Here is an 18,379-nt window from a genome sequence, read left to right as displayed (position 1 = left end):
TATTGCCGTTATCGTTACATCTTCTACTCTGCATAGTGGCCAGTGAACTTATATGATATAATAAACTGTGAAAACACTAGGAGAGCATTAACCCCTGGGTGGTATTTGTCTCTCTGTTGTTTTTTTTATGTATTTGATGTATTTTATCGAAAAGTATTAAAAAAAAAAAAAAATCAGCAGATTGTCATAACATGAAGAGGTTCACAATGGCACCATGTGGTAATTTCTAAATTATTGCAAATTGGAGAGGGAGATTTATACCATGTTTATAAAATGCTCATTTTGGTCACATTGACTCCCATTATAAATCAGAATTTTTGATATACAAAAAAAAAAAAAAAAAGAAAAGCAAACAAAGGCCCGCTTAAAAAAAATTTCAAGGCTGTAATTATGTCATGAAATATTCAAATATACAGGTCTAATAGGTCTATAATATGTATGATAGGTCTGATACCACTGAACATTTCGAGTAACTTGAAAGTAAAAAAATAGTCATAATTGACTTTGTTATCACATTTCAAGAGCAGTGCCCATTTTGGGCTCAAATACCACATGTCTAGTACAAAAAAATTAATAAATAAGCAAAAATACAACCCACAGGTTAAGAAACCAGATAATTAAATGTTCAAAATTCAGGAATATTGTTCTTGACACTAAGCTAATTGCACACCGAATGGAAAGTGAAAAGGTTTTTAAGGATTAATCCATGTTTAGTCAATAAATTTTGGGATTAAAAAAAGATAGAAAGACAAAGCATACTGTATTTTTTTTCAATACAATTATTATGGACGTCAATTATATGCAGATATTTGTTATTCGTGGGACAGACCAGTCCCTATCACTACCAGTGTATTTAATGTAAATTATCTTTGTGTTTTAAGCAAAAAAAAAAAAAAAAAAAAGTCATTCATGGACATCGCTTTGGACTTAATGAAAAGTGACCAACAACAAGAGGGGATAGATTTGGAAAGTCAATTGTCACACTACCTTTCATAGACACTGGCTTGTCAATGAAGAAGTCTCCATCCCAGACGATGTTGAAGTCCACCGGAAGGTCAGCTGCCTCCGTTCCCTCATACCAGTACTAAGCCATACAACAACATGCAAATATGTCAACATATTAGCTTATGTCAGGGCACATAAGCACTTACATATAGTGACTTAGCTGAAGCTAGCATGCTAGCATGTTTTCAGAACGTGGGAAGAAAAAAAAAATGAATGTAAGTATTAGGAAAATCTCCACACAAAAAAGGCCAACAGAGTTCCACTAACAGGAATTTGTGGTGTGTGGTACAAATTCTACAAATGGAACTGTTGCAATTATGCGCACCTTGCTAGACCTCATTTCAGCCATGAGCAACAAATGATTAAGTCTGCGTTCTACTTCCTGTTTTTTCCTTCTGTTGGTGTGATAGGACCGTTTGCATTTGAGTCCATCTCTTTGCGCTATGATTCTGTGTGTGCGGGTGCCTAATGTTTGCATTACCATTAAAATCATCCAGCTGAGCCCAGCGAATGGTTTCAACACGCACACATGGCCGCATACACATTCTCATGAGATTTGTTATTAGAGACCAAGTGATGAGTTATTTCCAATCAGGATTTGTGGTTGTTGTGCCTTGGTACGAAAAATCGATTGTATTGAACGGATTTCAAGTGAACCTCACACATGATTAAACTCCAACAAAAATACAAAGATGTAATGATTTGGTTAGGGATATATTTACATCTTGAAGGTAATGAGGAAATTGCCTATAAAATTGTATTTTCCCCCACCAAGAAAAAAAACACACAAAAAAACACAATGACACAAACATACAATGGGCTACTTGAAAAATAAATTGAGTGAGTTAGGAATATGCCAGCAATGTCAGTATTGTGGTTTTATTGGACTAAATGCTCAATTTCCTCTTCATTTAAAATAGCCCCACGCACACACATATCTACTCAACTGGTTCGCTGCCAAGGACAAACGAAGGTCACAGTGCCGAGAAGACGACCGTGCGTCTCAGTCAGAGGCGAAGCAGGCTGTGCAAGACTGTTTGTGGCCGGGGGGAGGGGGGGGATGGGGTGATGTGTGGCGTTTGACTGGAACATTTTCCAGTTAGTAGGGCGGTGAGGGGGAGGCAGGGTAGATATTGATGGCGCAGCACAACTGACATCTTTGGGTAATCTTTTTATTTTATTTTATTTTTTTCAAAATCTCCAAAGGCTTGTCTTTCTTGTTTGGGCTCCATGTGCAGAAGTGGTTTTGATGGCTGCATTGCTTCATTTGCGAGCTTGTCGCTGCATATTATGCAGAGCGGATTTTAGCAAAAAACATATAAGTGAAGTTGGACTGACACTGTTGTCTGATACTGTCTCATTATTTAGCTTGTTTCCTGTTTCCAAGAAGCTTTCCAAATGCAAACATGTTTGCATCTTCACTCATTTTTGCCAGCTTGTGGGTTTACATTTTTGTGTTTCACATGAGCGTTTTGCACAGGAAGAGTCACCTGATTTTACAATAAAATATTCAGACGCTAATTCTCCCTAAAATATTTTTGGTTTGGCACTGAATCGGTCGGCTGCCCAGTAGTTGGAGAAACCTGGCATATAGCGTATTGCTTGGGAAAATGTGAGTGTTAAAACACCCACATTCCCACTGTTGTGAGACGCATGGTCTCAGGAAAGGTTTGTAACCTTTGTGCTCAATGGCCCCATATTGATTTTAATTTAATATTTATGTTAAATCAATTATTTTATCAGATGAATTCTGAACATTAAATTACATTTTAACTGACCAATTTTAAGAAAAAATGGCTATTTGAATATAATACAGGAATGAATAATTTCTTGCACACATTCTAATAATACAGGGCAACCAAATCAACAAGTAAGAAAATAACGATTAACATCATTTGCAAATTTCCCATTTGAGACTATAATACTTGTTTGCTTTTTCAGCAGATGATTGACCTCCATAGCCTGAATGCCGTCATGTTATGCAAGCGGGAAAGAGAGACAGCAGTTGCAAAGTGGTAAGTAAATGTATTGAAAGTTGACGCATTTACCTAAAGGTGTATTCAGTACAGAAATGTCCTTTAGTCCGCTTTAGACTTTATTTTTTTCGTTTGCTGCAGTTCATATTCACACTGTGCTTTTTGCAAGTGGACTCTATCACGTAATCACGTCAACCCACGTGACAATTTGTGCTCCCATTGGACAAAAAATGACAACGCAAATGAAACTCAGAAATAAAAGAAAACACGAAATTCCGACTTGCTGCATTACTGCTCTGCGTACTTGTGGCGTTATTAGATGGAAGATATTTGTGAGCATCAAGAGCAGCTCATTCAGCCGAGGTTCCGCGACACCCTTTCTAATTTTGTAACAGCCTCGTCGATTGCGTGCAGTAACCCGAACAAGCCGTTGCGCTCTGCTGCCCAGTTCCCCGTCCCACAACATGCTGAGAGCAGCGTGGCTAAATAGAATACAGAGGATTACAAATGAATTTAGCACAATCTTCACCACTGGGCAATTTTCCTGACCCTGCGATGCTTGGCTACGGTGGCTTGTTAAGCCCAAAAAGGCGCATATGTCCTGCAGTTGGAGATGAGCAGCCATGGTTTGTATTCAGCCTACGAAGCAAACCGTACCGAGACCCACTTTTTGAGATGGTATCGGTCCGCACCAGAATTCGTGTGTATGAATTCAGGCACGCACAAAAAGTCCGGATCAGCGTGACAAACGAACCCTGGTCCGTTTAAAGCGGACCAAACAGTGCAGTTCTGAACACAGCCTAAGTTACCTCCTACCCGTTATGTGCTAATTTAGTATGCTATGCTAAGTTTGGTGCTACGTTATCTTAGAATTTATGTTCTTAGGCTCATATTGTTGTTATTGTGTCCATCTTTTTATGTGATAATAACATGTACTGTATGCACTGCTGATTTATTTTGATAGCCAAACATGCTGGGTAGCCTTACCGAAGTGTTCTGACACTGTATACAGGACGAGTTGAAGCGCACTGCTGGGATTCGCTGGACTTTTCCTTGGATATGGAAAACACACTCGTAGTTCTTCTGGCCCGACTGAGGCTGCGGGAGGTTGCGCGCTCGCAACGTGATTGGACGAACCAGACCGGCCGGCACAAGAATGTCGGATGTGGGCAGGATCTGAGGGCAGCCCTGTGGACGGAAAGTCATATAATCAGTAAAATGGCGGTTGTTTTTAGCATTAGCATTCCTAATGCTCGTAAATGGTGGAAATGCATTCTTTTGCAAAAAACGGAATAGAAAAGACTGTTCTGATCTCTTTTTTATATTATTATCAATAGCATCAGAGGCTAACAGGTGGAAACAGATGTTTGTCAGAGGAAAAAACACCAAACCTTATGGATAGGACTGCTGACTTATTTTTATTTTTGAAAAAAAACCCATACCAGACATTTTTTGTTGCTATTTAATTGACAATTTGTGATAATCCCATTGACATTTTGATCATTTTGTTAGTTTTTACTAAGTCGCAGGTAGGGAAGTAACAATATCCAAAAATCCCGATACGATATCACGATATGAAGCTCACAATATGATAATTATCACGATATTGGGGGGAGGTTGGTGATATATATATATATATATATATATATATATATATATATATAAAAAGGGTGACATTATTGTAAAAAAAAATGAACTCATATTTTAAGAAAAGCACAATCGTGTACTTTTGTACATAACACCAATGCATATAAACAACCTACAATCTCTAATAACACTTAATATTGAGGCACTTAACTTGCTAATGCACGCGCAAATTGAGTTCCTCCACATATTGACTCGCTCCACAAGCATATTACGTTCCCCTTCATCTGACCATTAGTGTGGATTTTAAAAATAGAAGGGCCAAAAGGTCCCTTGTGAAAATTAAACTGCACTAAAAAACTAACCACCAGAGGGTGCAAGAACTGCACAAATGGAAATCATCCTCACTTTTGTAACAGAGTGCTGCTTTTAATATTGAGACATGACGACGACGATATTGTGGAAGTATTAATATCGCGATATCACGATATCGTCATTATCGTTACATCCCCAGTTGCAGGTGATGAACTCGTATACTGCCAGTTGAAAAGTCATGATCAAAAATCATCAATAGGCGACACATCTAAGCTTTGTGACTTGGACTGCAGGAAGCCTACACACACAGTTTTTCTCAGAGGAGGTTCGCTTCACGAACGAGCATCGGCGCAGTAATTAATTGCCTTGTGACTGACAGGAAGCCCGTTAGCACCACAGGAAGTGGACCAGAGCACAGCATGCTGCAGTGGCTGTGGAGAAATGCTTTAAATGCTTTTAAGGGACACTTCACTTATCTGCACACACATTGGGACAAAGAAACACATTTGTCGCACACACATCCATCAATCAATGTACAGGCATCCATTTTCTATAGCACGTGCTGTCGTCCTCATTCGGGCTGCAGGTGAGCTGGCAATAATCCTGGATTGATCGGCACTCAATGGCTGAGCACATATATACAAACAGATGACTCGTACTAGTCGATGTTAGTGCAAAAAGATAGTGGGGCAGATTAACTAACCAGTAGTGCTGGCATAAATATAACATATTTTTCCAGATTTATTTTTCTCCTTAAAGGACCACACACGCGCACAAGCTTTCAAACATGGGATTATACTGAGCGTGCTCAGTGGAAGCAGCATTTTACCTGGGCTGTGCTGACACGTCCCTCCAGGAAAGAGCAGTCTTCCAGATTGTTGGTGCACATGTGACGATATTTGCACCAATGACACGGAAACATGCTGCCCACACAGGAAGTGCACCTGCAAACAGGAAGTGAGGACGCCGTTAAGCAGGTTGCAGGGTTAAAGACAAAGAAGACAAGGGCAGAGGGGCAGATTGGACGTCAGTCTTACGAGTTGAGCACAGAGCAGTTGTAGAAGGTGAAGTTGGTGCTGATGAAGGTGCGGCTGGTCTCGCTGGATCGAAGACTGAGTTGGACGTCTCGTTTCTCTCCTGCCGAGACAACACCAAGCATTAGCGCATGTGATCAGTGTATATTGTGTGTGTGTGAGGGGCCATCAGAGACATCAGTCAGGATTACTGAAATGCTCTCACACAAACAAGTGAAACACTCAAACACCACTGAAACACTCTCACATTGTACTGAAATTATCTCAAACAAATCAGCAAAGCATTTTCACACAATATTAAAATGCTCTCACACATCCACTGAAACACTCACACATGACTGAAATTCTCCCACACAAATAAAAACGTTTTCACACATTATTAAAATGCTCTCCCACATCAAGTGATACACTCTCAAAATCCACTGAAACGCCCGCCCAACATTACTGAAATTCTCTCACACGAAAAAAAAAATCAACACATTTTCATACCATATTAAAATGCTCTCACACAACAAGTGAAATACTCTCACACAACATTGAAACACTCACATTGTACTGAAATTATATCAAACAAATAAGCAAAACATTTTTACACATTATTAAAATGCTCTCATACATCAAGCGAAACACTCACACTCCACTGAAATGCCCTCACGCATTACAGAAATTCTCACACACAAAGAATCAAAACATTCACACTATATTAAAATGCTCTCACACTCAAAGTGAAACTCTACTGAAACACACACACAATCAAGTAAAACGCTCTCACACATGACTGAAATTCTCTCACGTAAACAAAACATTTTCACATATTATTAAAATGCTCTCACAAATCAAGTGAAACACTATCACACACCACTGAAATGCCCTCCCACATTACTGAAATACTCTCACACAATTAATCAAAACATTTTCCCACCATATTTAAATTCTCTCAAACACTGCAAGAAAGCTCTTAAACAAACTTCTGAAATACTATGACATTACTGGAATGCTATCACACTATTGCATTCATCTAACATTCATACTCATAACTGCAAGACTTTCAGGGACTCTACTGAAACTCTCAGTCATGCTACTGAATGGATCTCATATGCGCACTAGTTACACTGTCACAAACTACTGAAACACACTCACACAATCAAGTCAGATGCTCTCACACAATGCTGAAACACTCTCATTTGCAACTGAAATACACTCACACAACTGCAAGCCTCTCAGACACAATACTGAAACACTCTCACAAACTAATGAAACGCTGTCACATGCAATACTGAAGTACACTCACACTCACCACTCTCATATTATAACAAAAATTCAGTAGCCTGTGTGAGCGGTCATCCAGAATGATGTCCCTGATGGTTCCTCGTCTGTGTATGTGCATCTGTGTGCGTGTGTCACCATAGGAATGTGATGGCAGGTCTCTGAGCGTAGGTGACATACATGTCACCTGACCGTCTGCCCCGACCTCCGCTGGGGTTTCGCTGATGTCCTCGAAGACGCAGGACACGCCCCCTGACAACGCGGGCACGTGGTGGACTCGTACGCTGAGCTGCACACAGACAACATTGAACTCTATGATGTCATCAACCGAAGAGTCCCAATGCAACAAGACACACACAGACATCATATAATATTTATGTAGATGTCGCCGTAGTCACTGACGGATGGATGAAGAATCAGGGCCATCAGAATTCAGTAATTTTGTGGCTAACTGTTTCCCAAATCAATGAATGAATGAATGAGAGGTGTTCAGTAGATTGTCACTTTCGGAACTAGTTTACAGGGAAGATTTGCCACATCAAATATGGTTGATGCAGTGGCGTATCGCAGACACAAGCCAAACCGCACTATGTCCCCTTGGGTCTATGTACAGTATGCATGTTTTGATGTCTATGATGAGACGTACCTGCATTGCCGGGGCGGTGACGGACATGTTGCTGGGGTTAACGGAGATGTTGACACACTGGTCCAGCTTGGTGTTGAAGTGCTGAGGCTCCTGCCACTTCTCACATGCTTCCTGTCTGGAACATCTGGAGGGGTCACATGACATGATTATCACCTTGAACACCAGTTTGGGCGAAAGCCCTCCACATTTCCAACCATTTTTCATGGAAAATGCATATGAAATGATTCAGTAATTTTTGTTTCAAAATTCTCGTTTTTTTGTTTTGTTTTAATATTTCAAATATTTGTGGATTCTTATTGGTGGCAGAGCTTGATAATCATCCTCCGTAAATAGTAGGGGTTCACCACATTTCCAGGGGCCATATCAGAATGAACTCCACCAAGTGACTCAGAACAAATGCTAGATTTTCATTCACTCTTCCACACTATCCATAGCATTTTGCAGAAGAGCACACATCAGCAAGGGTGCACTGTATGTCATATTATGAAGTGATAGCAAATGCACTGAAGCCTGAATGAGTGCAGCCATTTTTCTTCATGAGCACAGAGAAGGGCTCTTTAATTTTGAAGGCCAACTTGATTGATGTTACAGCAAAGAGGAAATGTCTCCACCTGGACTCTCAACATCAAAGAAGCCCACAAACTGTGTGTGTGTGTGTGGTGGTGGTGGTGGTGGTGGTGGTGGGGGGGGGGGGGGGGGGGGGGGGGGGGGGGGGGGGGGGGGGGGGTCCCATGTGGCATCATTAATGTTTCTATAAATGTACTTCACTCACACGTGCACAATATCCAAGCCAATCAGAAGTGAGTATCAGTTCTTTGCAGCAAATCCAGCATCGGCACAATTCTCATCTTTTTTTTACATATAAGCTTTTTTTCATGGAAACGGCATGACTTTTTTTTTTTTTTTTTTTTTATTAATTGTATTGTATTATTGTTTGAACATAACCATTTAAAAATTAAATATAATTTTAGTGGAAAGTGCAATAAATAAAAGATTACAGGACACTTGATATAAATGTTTTTTTGTTGTTTTGTTTTTTAACTTAGGTGTATTAAAGATGCAATTAACATTGGTGGTGAGAAATGCAATCTTTTTAGATTATATGAACATTTGCCTAATCATTTAGAAATAATATAATATAGTGTATGTCAATTTAAAGGGATATTTTACTTATTTAGCCATTTTTGGCAGTCAAACATGAATATTTTGCCTATAATACATTTGATATTTTCATTATTTTTTATGTACAATTAGTACCTTTAAAAACACATTTTGCAATTTGCTGTCGACTGAAAATGACATCACAAGGGCTCAGGTAACCAATCACAGCTCAGCTTGTGAATGTCACATGACCAAACCTAGAAAACCGGTGAGCTATGATTGGTTACAAGAGCCCTTGTGATGTCATTTTCAGTGTTTTTAGAGGTACTAATTGTACGTGAAAAATAATGAAAGTATCAAAATAATTACAGAAAAAATATCAACTATTTATTGCTATTATGGGCTAAATAAGTGAAGTACGGTGGAACCACTACTTACGAACGTCTCTTCATACGAAATTTTGGAGTTACGAAACGCCTCAACGGGAAAATATTGCCTCTTGTTACGAAAGAAATTTCTAGCTACGAAAGGTAAAAATGCATTAGCGAACGCAACATACTTTCGGCTATGGCTATTCCCTACCATAGGTACCTACGAGCGTAAATACTAGATTGGTGTTTGTGCATCGTTCTGGCATCCCATTGGCTAAGAGGATCCTTCTACCATAGGTATGAGCGTATACTAGATCGGTGTTTGTGCATGTTTCTGGCATCCCATTGGCTTAGAGGAACCTCTACCATAGGTATCTATGAGCGTATACTAGATCGGTGTCTATACAGCGTCCTCATCATTCATCCCGCAGCCCATGAGGTGTTCCGATAGTTTTTCGTAAATGTATGAACTAACGGCCAACGAATTTGTGCAAAAATTCATTCAATTGGTGATTGATGAAGGCACAGTAAGTTTTTAATTGCGACGAGACGGGCCTTTTTTTTTTTTTTTTTTTTTGAAAAAGATGCCTCGCCATACCGGAAGTTTCCATGAAGTTTCAGAATTTGTTTAAAAGAATCGCCCAGAAAAAGTGTTCACCAGTCGGGCGTTTGCTCACTAAGATGATGTTTGCCTTGGACATTTCCGAAGGATTGTTTTAAAAAAAAATACAAATAAAATAAAATAAAAAAAACATCCATGGATCAGTTCTTTACAAAACACCAGGCAAAAAAAAAAAACACTTCTGAGAGAGAGCAACATGAACCAAAGAGGGCAAAAAACGATGAGGACAGCAGTTAAAAAGGTAAATGACCATCATTTTTATTCTTTACTTTATTCTTTGTTTTTTTACATTATGCACAACTCTCATTTATTGTGCAATAATCTAATTGTAACATGTATTTGTTACATGTTTTGATGCATTTTTATGCTTTATAAAACATTTGTGTCTGAATTTTGGGAGGCTTGGAACGGATTAGGGCATTTACATGGAAAATGCGTCTCTACTTACAAAATTTTCTACTGAAGAACTTTCTTCCAGAACCAATTAATTTCGTAAGTAGAGGTACCACTGTATCCCTTTAAGAAATTGAATTTAAAAAAATCATTTTTGATTAAAAAAACACCAGAGAGGAATAATAACAAAATAGTGGTTGAAAATACAATGTTTGTTAAGGCATTTACAAACAATGAGTTAAAGTAATAAGTGAGGTAAAATCGGAATAGGACTAAATAGGCAGTTGCTTCATCCTATTCCATTTCGAACAGTAATTCTTTTCTTTTGTAAATGGGTTTCTTTGGTAGTCATTATTATTTATGGAGAACAAAAAGTTATATTCATACTTGTTTTGTGGAATAACTTGCTTAAATGTCTCTGTTGTCTGTTTTTTGACACATTTGTCAAATTATGCTCTTTTGTTTTATTGTCATGTTAAATTTTTGAATGTCTTACTTGCTGTAGAGGACACACCATCCACAATGAGGGTCTCCTGACGATAAACATTCCGAACAAGACTGATACTGCTCACATGTTTCCACAGGAAGTCTGGTCACCTGAAACAACAACATGGCCAAACATGTCAAACACATGTACGTGTGTGACTGTGCCTTGTTGCGTGAGCATGCAAACCTGTCTGTCACTGAGCAGGTAGATGTAGAGGTGATCCGGACTGAACATCATGTCTCTCAGGATGGGCTTTCCTTCCACCACGGTTACACTCTCGTACAGCAAAGCATTGTGGGACGGCGGTGGGAGTCCGTCTACGCGGATCTTAAACACACACACACATTCAGGGATTTAATGACCAGTCTGTTTGCTTACAATATATGTACTGACTGACTGGTGAGCACCAGTCCAGGGTTAGTCTCGCCTTATATCTAAAGGTATTTAAGTATTTAAGTACTTTCCCTCCCCCTTATGCTTGAATGTCACAAATGCTTAACTTCAGTTCAATATTTCCATTCTCATGTCCATCAAGTCATTCACCACAACGACAAACGCCATAATGGAGTTACAGTATCCAACAAGATGACAGTTCGCATAGCCAAGTTCTTATAGCTTCTTCTACTATTACTACTTCTACTTTTTACAACTACTACTATTACTACTGCTACGAAAGGTACCGCTACTAAGACTACAACCACCTTTACCTGTACCACAACTGTCAATAACAATACTCTAACCCAGTGTTTTTCAACCTTGGTCATCGGGGCACACTATCGAGCCTGTTGTCCATGTCACCCTATTCCCAACGCAGCTGATTCCAATGATAGCTCATCAGCAACCTCTGGAGAATCTTGATAGCGATCCTCACCTGCGTTGGAATCGGGAGACATGGAAAACAGGCTGGACAGTGGGCTCCGAGGACCAGGGCTGGGAAACGATACGTGTTTTTCCACCAACAAGCCCAGTAACTTTGAGTTCGGGGTAAAGGGAGTTCTTGGTTGTAAAAGTTCAGCAGGGAATTTAGAATTGTATTTCCACAGCATCTTCAAGTTCTCGGTAATTAATTCAAATGAGTTTGATTGAGTCCAGTTGATGTAAAAACAACGTTCCCAAATTTGCCTAATCAGCCGTGGTCATTGCAGCCCGCCACCTCAAAGTTCCTGCCTGGCTCAGCAAGACCCTGCTGCCGAGACTGGATGCCCCCTGGGGAATTTAATCACCCTGGTAATTGTTGTTAGTGGAAAAACGCCCAAACTGAATTTTACCAAGGTAAACTGAAAAGTTATCCAAAAGTTCCAGTGGTGGAAAAACACTTAATTTATGCTTTCATGTTCTTTTTATTTTGCGTCAGCCTGAATGCCCTGTGGCACTGTGCTGCCTCTCACAGGTCAGTCTGGGTACTACGACAAATTTAAGGTGTTTGGTTTTTTTAAAAAAAAATGTTAAAAATCAGGGTGTGTGTAGTACACGACTTTCGTCAAGAAATATAAATATGCTATATTATTTCTTTAAAAAAAAATCATGAATGATAGTAGTGTTTAACATTAAAAATATAATTGTAGTCAGAAAACGGTGGGATAAATATTGAATTAGGAGGTGGTCTAATAAATTCACTAATGAAGTTTTGTGTATGCACACATAGTACATAATGTACTGGGAATGATGTCTTCTCTTTGAACAGTGAGAAAGTTGAACGTTTTACAAGAAAAAAGAAGGGGAGAAGTGATCTGCACTACTGCACAACTGAACTGTAAAATATCTTGAATTGTTCAACAACTACTATTGTTTTTCTTTTATTGTTGTTCCATAAAATTTTCATGCATATTTTCTTACTAACAGCTTTTTTCCCTTCAGGAGTCATTCAGTGAAATTTATTTATTGTTCTACAAGGTTATTTTATTTGGGACTGCCACATTTTTTGTGTGTCTTTAAGGACATCGCACAATGATGTCATAGTACAGTAAAATGAACCGTGTTACTGATGTCTTCTACACTCGGAGGCTTGGTACCCCTCTTCTGAGTGTGACCCAAAAAAACAAGACTGATGAGGGTGAGGGCTGTGGGCTGTGTGTCAGGTGGGGGTTAGCGTGGTGGGCTGAAAGGAGGGAAGCAGGTAAGGAGAGAGAGAGCGAGAATGTGTACTTGTCAGTGTGTTAATGAGCTGTCTGCTTGTTGTGCATTTGGTCTTAATTTGAGCTGATGAGTCTCCCCCAGACACACACACACGCACGCACACGCACCCAGAACAGTATGGAAGAAGAGGAGGAGGGGGCTTGAAAGTAGGACACTGCAGCAGACAAGAACGATACACACTCATGCTCACGCATACACACAAAAACACGAACATGTGCACACTCACAACACACAAACAAACAAAAACAACAACATGGCTGGTGGCAAACATGCAGATGTTTAAATTTCACAAGGCAGCTGACATGACACTGGAGTTGCCACCCGACTTGACCCCCCGCAACACTCTTAAAATCATGCCCCCCCCCCCATACGAAAGAAGAAGAAAGGAGTGATTCAGGAAGAGGTGACCTTTCACCTGTAACTGTGACTCAAACCCTAAACACACACGCTCAAAACCGCGCACACACCGACACATGAACTTTAACCCCTAACCCCAAGACAATCTGTGCGAGTATGTGTGCGGCCTCCATCTTATGTGCTGTGATGTCATTGATAATGCCCCCCCCCGCTTCCCCTGAGATCCTCACAAGGACTCCATCCAAAATTACAAATTGCCAATGTGTATTTAGGTGCGTGTGTGGGTGTGTCGGGGCCAGTATGTCGCGCACACACCCCTACACAATACGGTTAAACACTTAGCTTCTCAATGAACACATCTAGTTTTTATAAATGTATTTATACATTTTATAGAGATACTAAAATTAAGTTGCATCTTGAGTTAAAAATGAGAAAAATTGTTTCATTTTTCAAGTTTCATGTTATTAATTTGTTCCAGTGCCCCCAAAAAAACTATACAAAATGTTGGAACAATATTTGATGTGCCGTGTTATTACTAGGGCTGTAACGATAAGTGCAATTTTGTAATATTGTGATATTAAAACTGCCAGAATATCGTCGTTGTCATGTTCACAATATTGAAAAGCAGCACATCTGTTAAAAAAAGTCGGGTTCATTTCCATTCGTGCAGTTTTATTACCCTCTTGTGGCTAATTTTTTGGTGCAATTTAATTTTCATTAGTGATGTTTTGGCCTTCTATGTTTAAAATCTATACTAATTGTCAGATGAAGGGGAATGTAATATGCCTGTGAACCGAGTTAATATGTGGAGGAACTCAATGTGTGCATGCATTAACAAGTAAGCGCCTCAATAGATGTTATTAGAGATTGTAGGTGGTTTATATGCATTGCTGTTATGTACAAAAGCATAATGTGATTTTTTTTAGTATGATTTTTTTTTTTTTAAATAATATTGTGACCTTTTTTAAATTTCGCCAAACTCCCCACAATATCATGATAATATCGTATGGTGACGTTTGGATACATCCCTAGTTATTACCCCAAAATCAATGCTAGTTTCGTTAGCCTGTCCATAGCAATCTGCATTGCGTGTTAGCATTTGCAGTCTATCGTAAGACAAAGTTCATGTGATTTGTCTTTGTTTTAGGTTTAGCCTTAAATTAAGCTTTAACTAAAGTTTGGTTATACGCACCTTTAAGCAAGCACAAAAAAAGAACAACTCACAAGTAGTGGTACCATGATATTTTTGTGGGAAAGAAAAAGTCATAACCTCATGAGAATGAAGTCAGTGAAAGAAAAAAAAAAATCATAATACTGCATTCTGAAAGTAAACTTGCATTTTCCCCTACAAAGTCAAGAAAAAACATCTGTTACTTTTTTTTCAATAAAAAACATTGGGAGAGAGAAAACGGTTCATATCACCGGGAGTGCAAATGCATAAATCAATTGACAGCAGAGATTTCATGCCATTTTTGTCCACAGTCGAATGCACAAGTACTTAAATATAGATATGTCTGTTAATTCTCTATAGAAATTTCAAAAATAACACAGCGTTCACGGTTGTCATGATGACCACAATAGGAAAACATGGATGGATATAAACAAGGAATTCTGTGTGTGCATTTTGCTGACACACACACTACACATTGTTCATTGAGCCATCAGAGCCTGAGGGAGGAAGACGAGAAGGAGGAAGGCCAGTGAGGGGTGACATGAGGGGGGGACTGTTAAGCTTATTAGCCCATTCCCATCCCCCTAACACATACACACATCACACACACACACACACACACACACACACACATACACACACACACACACACACACACACACACACACCCACACACACACACACAATGGATAATAGCAAGACCACCAACTGATGCTTTCCACCCTCCAGTCACACAACAAATATGCAATTTTTGCTCGTTTTCTTCAAACTTCCTTCAGGAAGCAGGAAGCACTTTATTCTAGTAACGCTCAAATGGCCACACTAGCTTTTGTCTTTTGCGTGGAACATATGACTACCGTGAGAAAGCTGCCAATTTAATCCTCCTGTTATGTCGCGGGGAACAGAATATAAAATGAGAACAATTAACAGGCCCTCACGCTTCCTTTTTCACAGTAAAGTATGAATTAAAATGTCTGACTTTCTCTATAATTTCGTACATGGGTCCTTGAGACTTGTTCGTTTTGATAAACATGTCACATAATTTTGTGTCAATCGGATATATGGGATTTAGGGTTCTCATTTTTTCCTAGCCTTCTTTCCACTGGGTGCTTCTGAGGCCTTGTGTAGGTGAACACTGAAATGTATATATTTTCACCAGGACACACAAACTTGTGAACATGTGTGAGTTTTTGGGCATGTTGAGACTGGCAAAAAGTCAACCTGGCCGGCACCGTTGTCACCTCACCAACATGTCATCATTACTATGGTAACATAAGGAGAGACGGAACATGATCCAATGTGAAGAGTCTTCACTGACACATCCACTAATTCTTCCATCGTCTCCATGGCAACAGCATAATAATTAATCCTCAGTGTTTGTGCGAGTGTACGCGTGTTTCAGCGGGGAATTCTAGGAACGCTAAGTTATGCACTTACGAGACACGATCTCTTACAAATACACACACACAATGGGAACAGGAAACACAATGTTTGACACAAAGAAGTTTTTGTGAAAAATACGCACACACAGACACACCGGCTTCTATCATAACCATGATAACAACAATCCCATTCATTCATCCATCCATCCATTTTCTATAGCGCTCATTAGGAGCCTATCCCAGCTGAGTTTGCGCAAGAGGGTTTATGCTGGAATGGTTGCCAGTCAATGGCAGGGCACATATTGGGAAGCAATATCATAGCAAATATAGTCAATTTCACGACAAACAAGCAGTACAACTCACAGTCCCACCTATGGACAATTTCTTCATTTTCAATTAAGCTAACATGGTAATGTAGGAGAAAAAAAAAAAACACACACAGGAACAACATGCAAACTCCACACAGGAAAGTTGGAGAACCTCACAACTGTGAGATAAACATGAACTTAGTTTAAGTTTGGAATATACTTCAAGCATGCTCTGCTCCACACCAACCATTCAGAAGCGATTTTCAAATTTGCCATTCGGTTATTCAGAGTGCCACAAAAAAGGAGTGACGAAAAGCGCTCTGCATCAGGCAGTACAGATGGTAACAGTCCAAGGTTGGTATCGGACGAAATTAGATCCTGATATGATAACAGGGAGCCGGTATTATGTTATTAAAATTACAGCTATAAAATGACCTATGAAATCTTTGTATCACTAAAAACTACCCCCCACCATCCCCCCATTTAACACAATATATCTTATTTAAAAACAAAATACAAATTATTTGGTACAGAAGAAAGTGTACCCCGTTAATGTTAAATAAATGAATGCATGTTAGTAGTCTTCTTAGTAAGTCACAGTGTCCCATCACTGGTTAGCTATATTTAGACCCATGTGATAATCGTTGCCCTTGGGGCTAACTAGTACCCGCTGGTACCTTTTTAATGATTTTTTTTTAAATGGGAAAATGTACATTAATAAGAGCAAAACGTATCATTGTTTGCAGTATACCACATCTTATGAGACAAGACGGAATTTAGTCTTGCGCCCTCTCTCTTTCGTGCGTAACTGCGGTCTCTCTGCTCCTCAAGAGGAAAAAAAATACAGTTAATTGGAGACAATTAACTTCAAAAGGCGGCGTTTTTACTCAACTCTACAAGCAACCAATCATGTTGTACCGTGCTTAGATGTCCTCTCAATAAAAAGACAAGAAGAGCTCATTACCGGCAACAGCCAGTATTAGCGGTTATTTAAATATCAACTTTTTTAAACTACAATAAAATATTCAAACCGGTTATCGGCCCATGCCCACTTAGAAGGCACTTGTACTTTTTGAAGTATACTCAAAATTAGGAGTGTATACTTCCAATTTACTTTTGTTGTACTTATTAGATGTATACGCCACCAAGTAAATATTAAGTGTACTTGTAAGTATAGTATACTTACAAGTATGGCAACTGGCAAGTATGTTTCAGTATACAGTATACTAAAAGTTTACATACTGTAGTATATACTTAGAAGGCACTCGTTGTGTAAGTAACGCACCAAAATTATAGGTTAAATTTATTTATAAATCCCTAAACACGTGACTGGATAGCCTAGAAGGTAACCAGAGTTCTCTGCTTTGATACCCGTCAATTCATCACTGGGCTTTTTGCAGTAAACTAAACTGTGGACATAAGTATACCACAAAGTATACTTTATATTTAAGTATACATAATAGTGTACTTAAATATACAATAAAGTATACTTGAAAGTATACATTAATATACATTAAACTTAAGTATACTTTTAAGTGTACTAAAATTGGCCAATTTAGTACCAAGGATTTTCCTTAAAGTTTACTACTAGTACAAGAATAAGTACACGTGAACAAATAAACTTAGGTATACTCTTGTATGAACTTAAAGTATAGTACTTTTTGGTCAGGTATATTTTATGTTTATTGTCGACAGCGTGGACCGTCTGTTACAGGCCAATGGGGTATATGCCATGGAAGAGGCGGGACGTGATTTTGCACATCCAGGGGCACAAAATCGGAAGCACAAGTATTTTTGACGCAGCCCACACGTCGCAATCCGAAACGGAAACAAACTGTTGTGCAAAAAACAGTCCCGCCTCTTCCGTGGCATATACCCCATTCAAAACTTGTTAGTTTGTTTTTGTCAGAATTACGTTCAATGATAGGGCAAGACTTCATATTGATACTTGAGGGTCCACTATAATAGCTGACCCTTCCTAGTTGAACAAAATAAAGTTTACATCAAAGCAAAGCCTTCGTTTGTTAGTTTGTCTTTGTCTTAACACTGTATTATAATATTTTATGAAATAATCGACCTGTTTTATCGGGCACTTCTTGCTGTATACAAAGTTTTAGTTCCAGTAAAATATTTAGTAAATATCGTATCTTGAATCAGTCTTCAGCTTTACGGTACGCCTTTCAAGCTGTCAGCAAAAATGATCAGACTGTACCTCCCTAAAAAAA

At 39.0% G+C, this 18,379-nt stretch overlaps 1 protein-coding gene across 1 annotated transcript in view; it reads right to left on the bottom strand.

Moving 5' to 3' along the window:
- Positions 1-18,379, bottom strand: part of plxna3 (plexin A3) — a 60,613-nt gene that overhangs the window by 19,434 nt on the left and 22,800 nt on the right. Inside the window, exons 7-14 of the mRNA XM_077514232.1 lie at positions 10,987-11,127; positions 10,810-10,910; positions 7,827-7,950; positions 7,319-7,469; positions 5,918-6,017; positions 5,710-5,824; positions 3,969-4,169; positions 988-1,084 (exon numbers count right to left, since the gene is read on the bottom strand). Coding sequence (XP_077370358.1) covers positions 988-1,084; positions 3,969-4,169; positions 5,710-5,824; positions 5,918-6,017; positions 7,319-7,469; positions 7,827-7,950; positions 10,810-10,910; positions 10,987-11,127 — 1,030 coding nt within the window. The remainder of the gene's footprint in view (positions 1-987; positions 1,085-3,968; positions 4,170-5,709; positions 5,825-5,917; positions 6,018-7,318; positions 7,470-7,826; positions 7,951-10,809; positions 10,911-10,986; positions 11,128-18,379) is intronic.

Source organism: Festucalex cinctus, chromosome 2 (genome assembly GCF_051991245.1).
Source record: "Festucalex cinctus isolate MCC-2025b chromosome 2, RoL_Fcin_1.0, whole genome shotgun sequence".
Taxonomy (NCBI): domain Eukaryota; kingdom Metazoa; phylum Chordata; class Actinopteri; order Syngnathiformes; family Syngnathidae; genus Festucalex; species Festucalex cinctus.
This window is presented reverse-complemented; position numbering and strand designations above follow the sequence as displayed.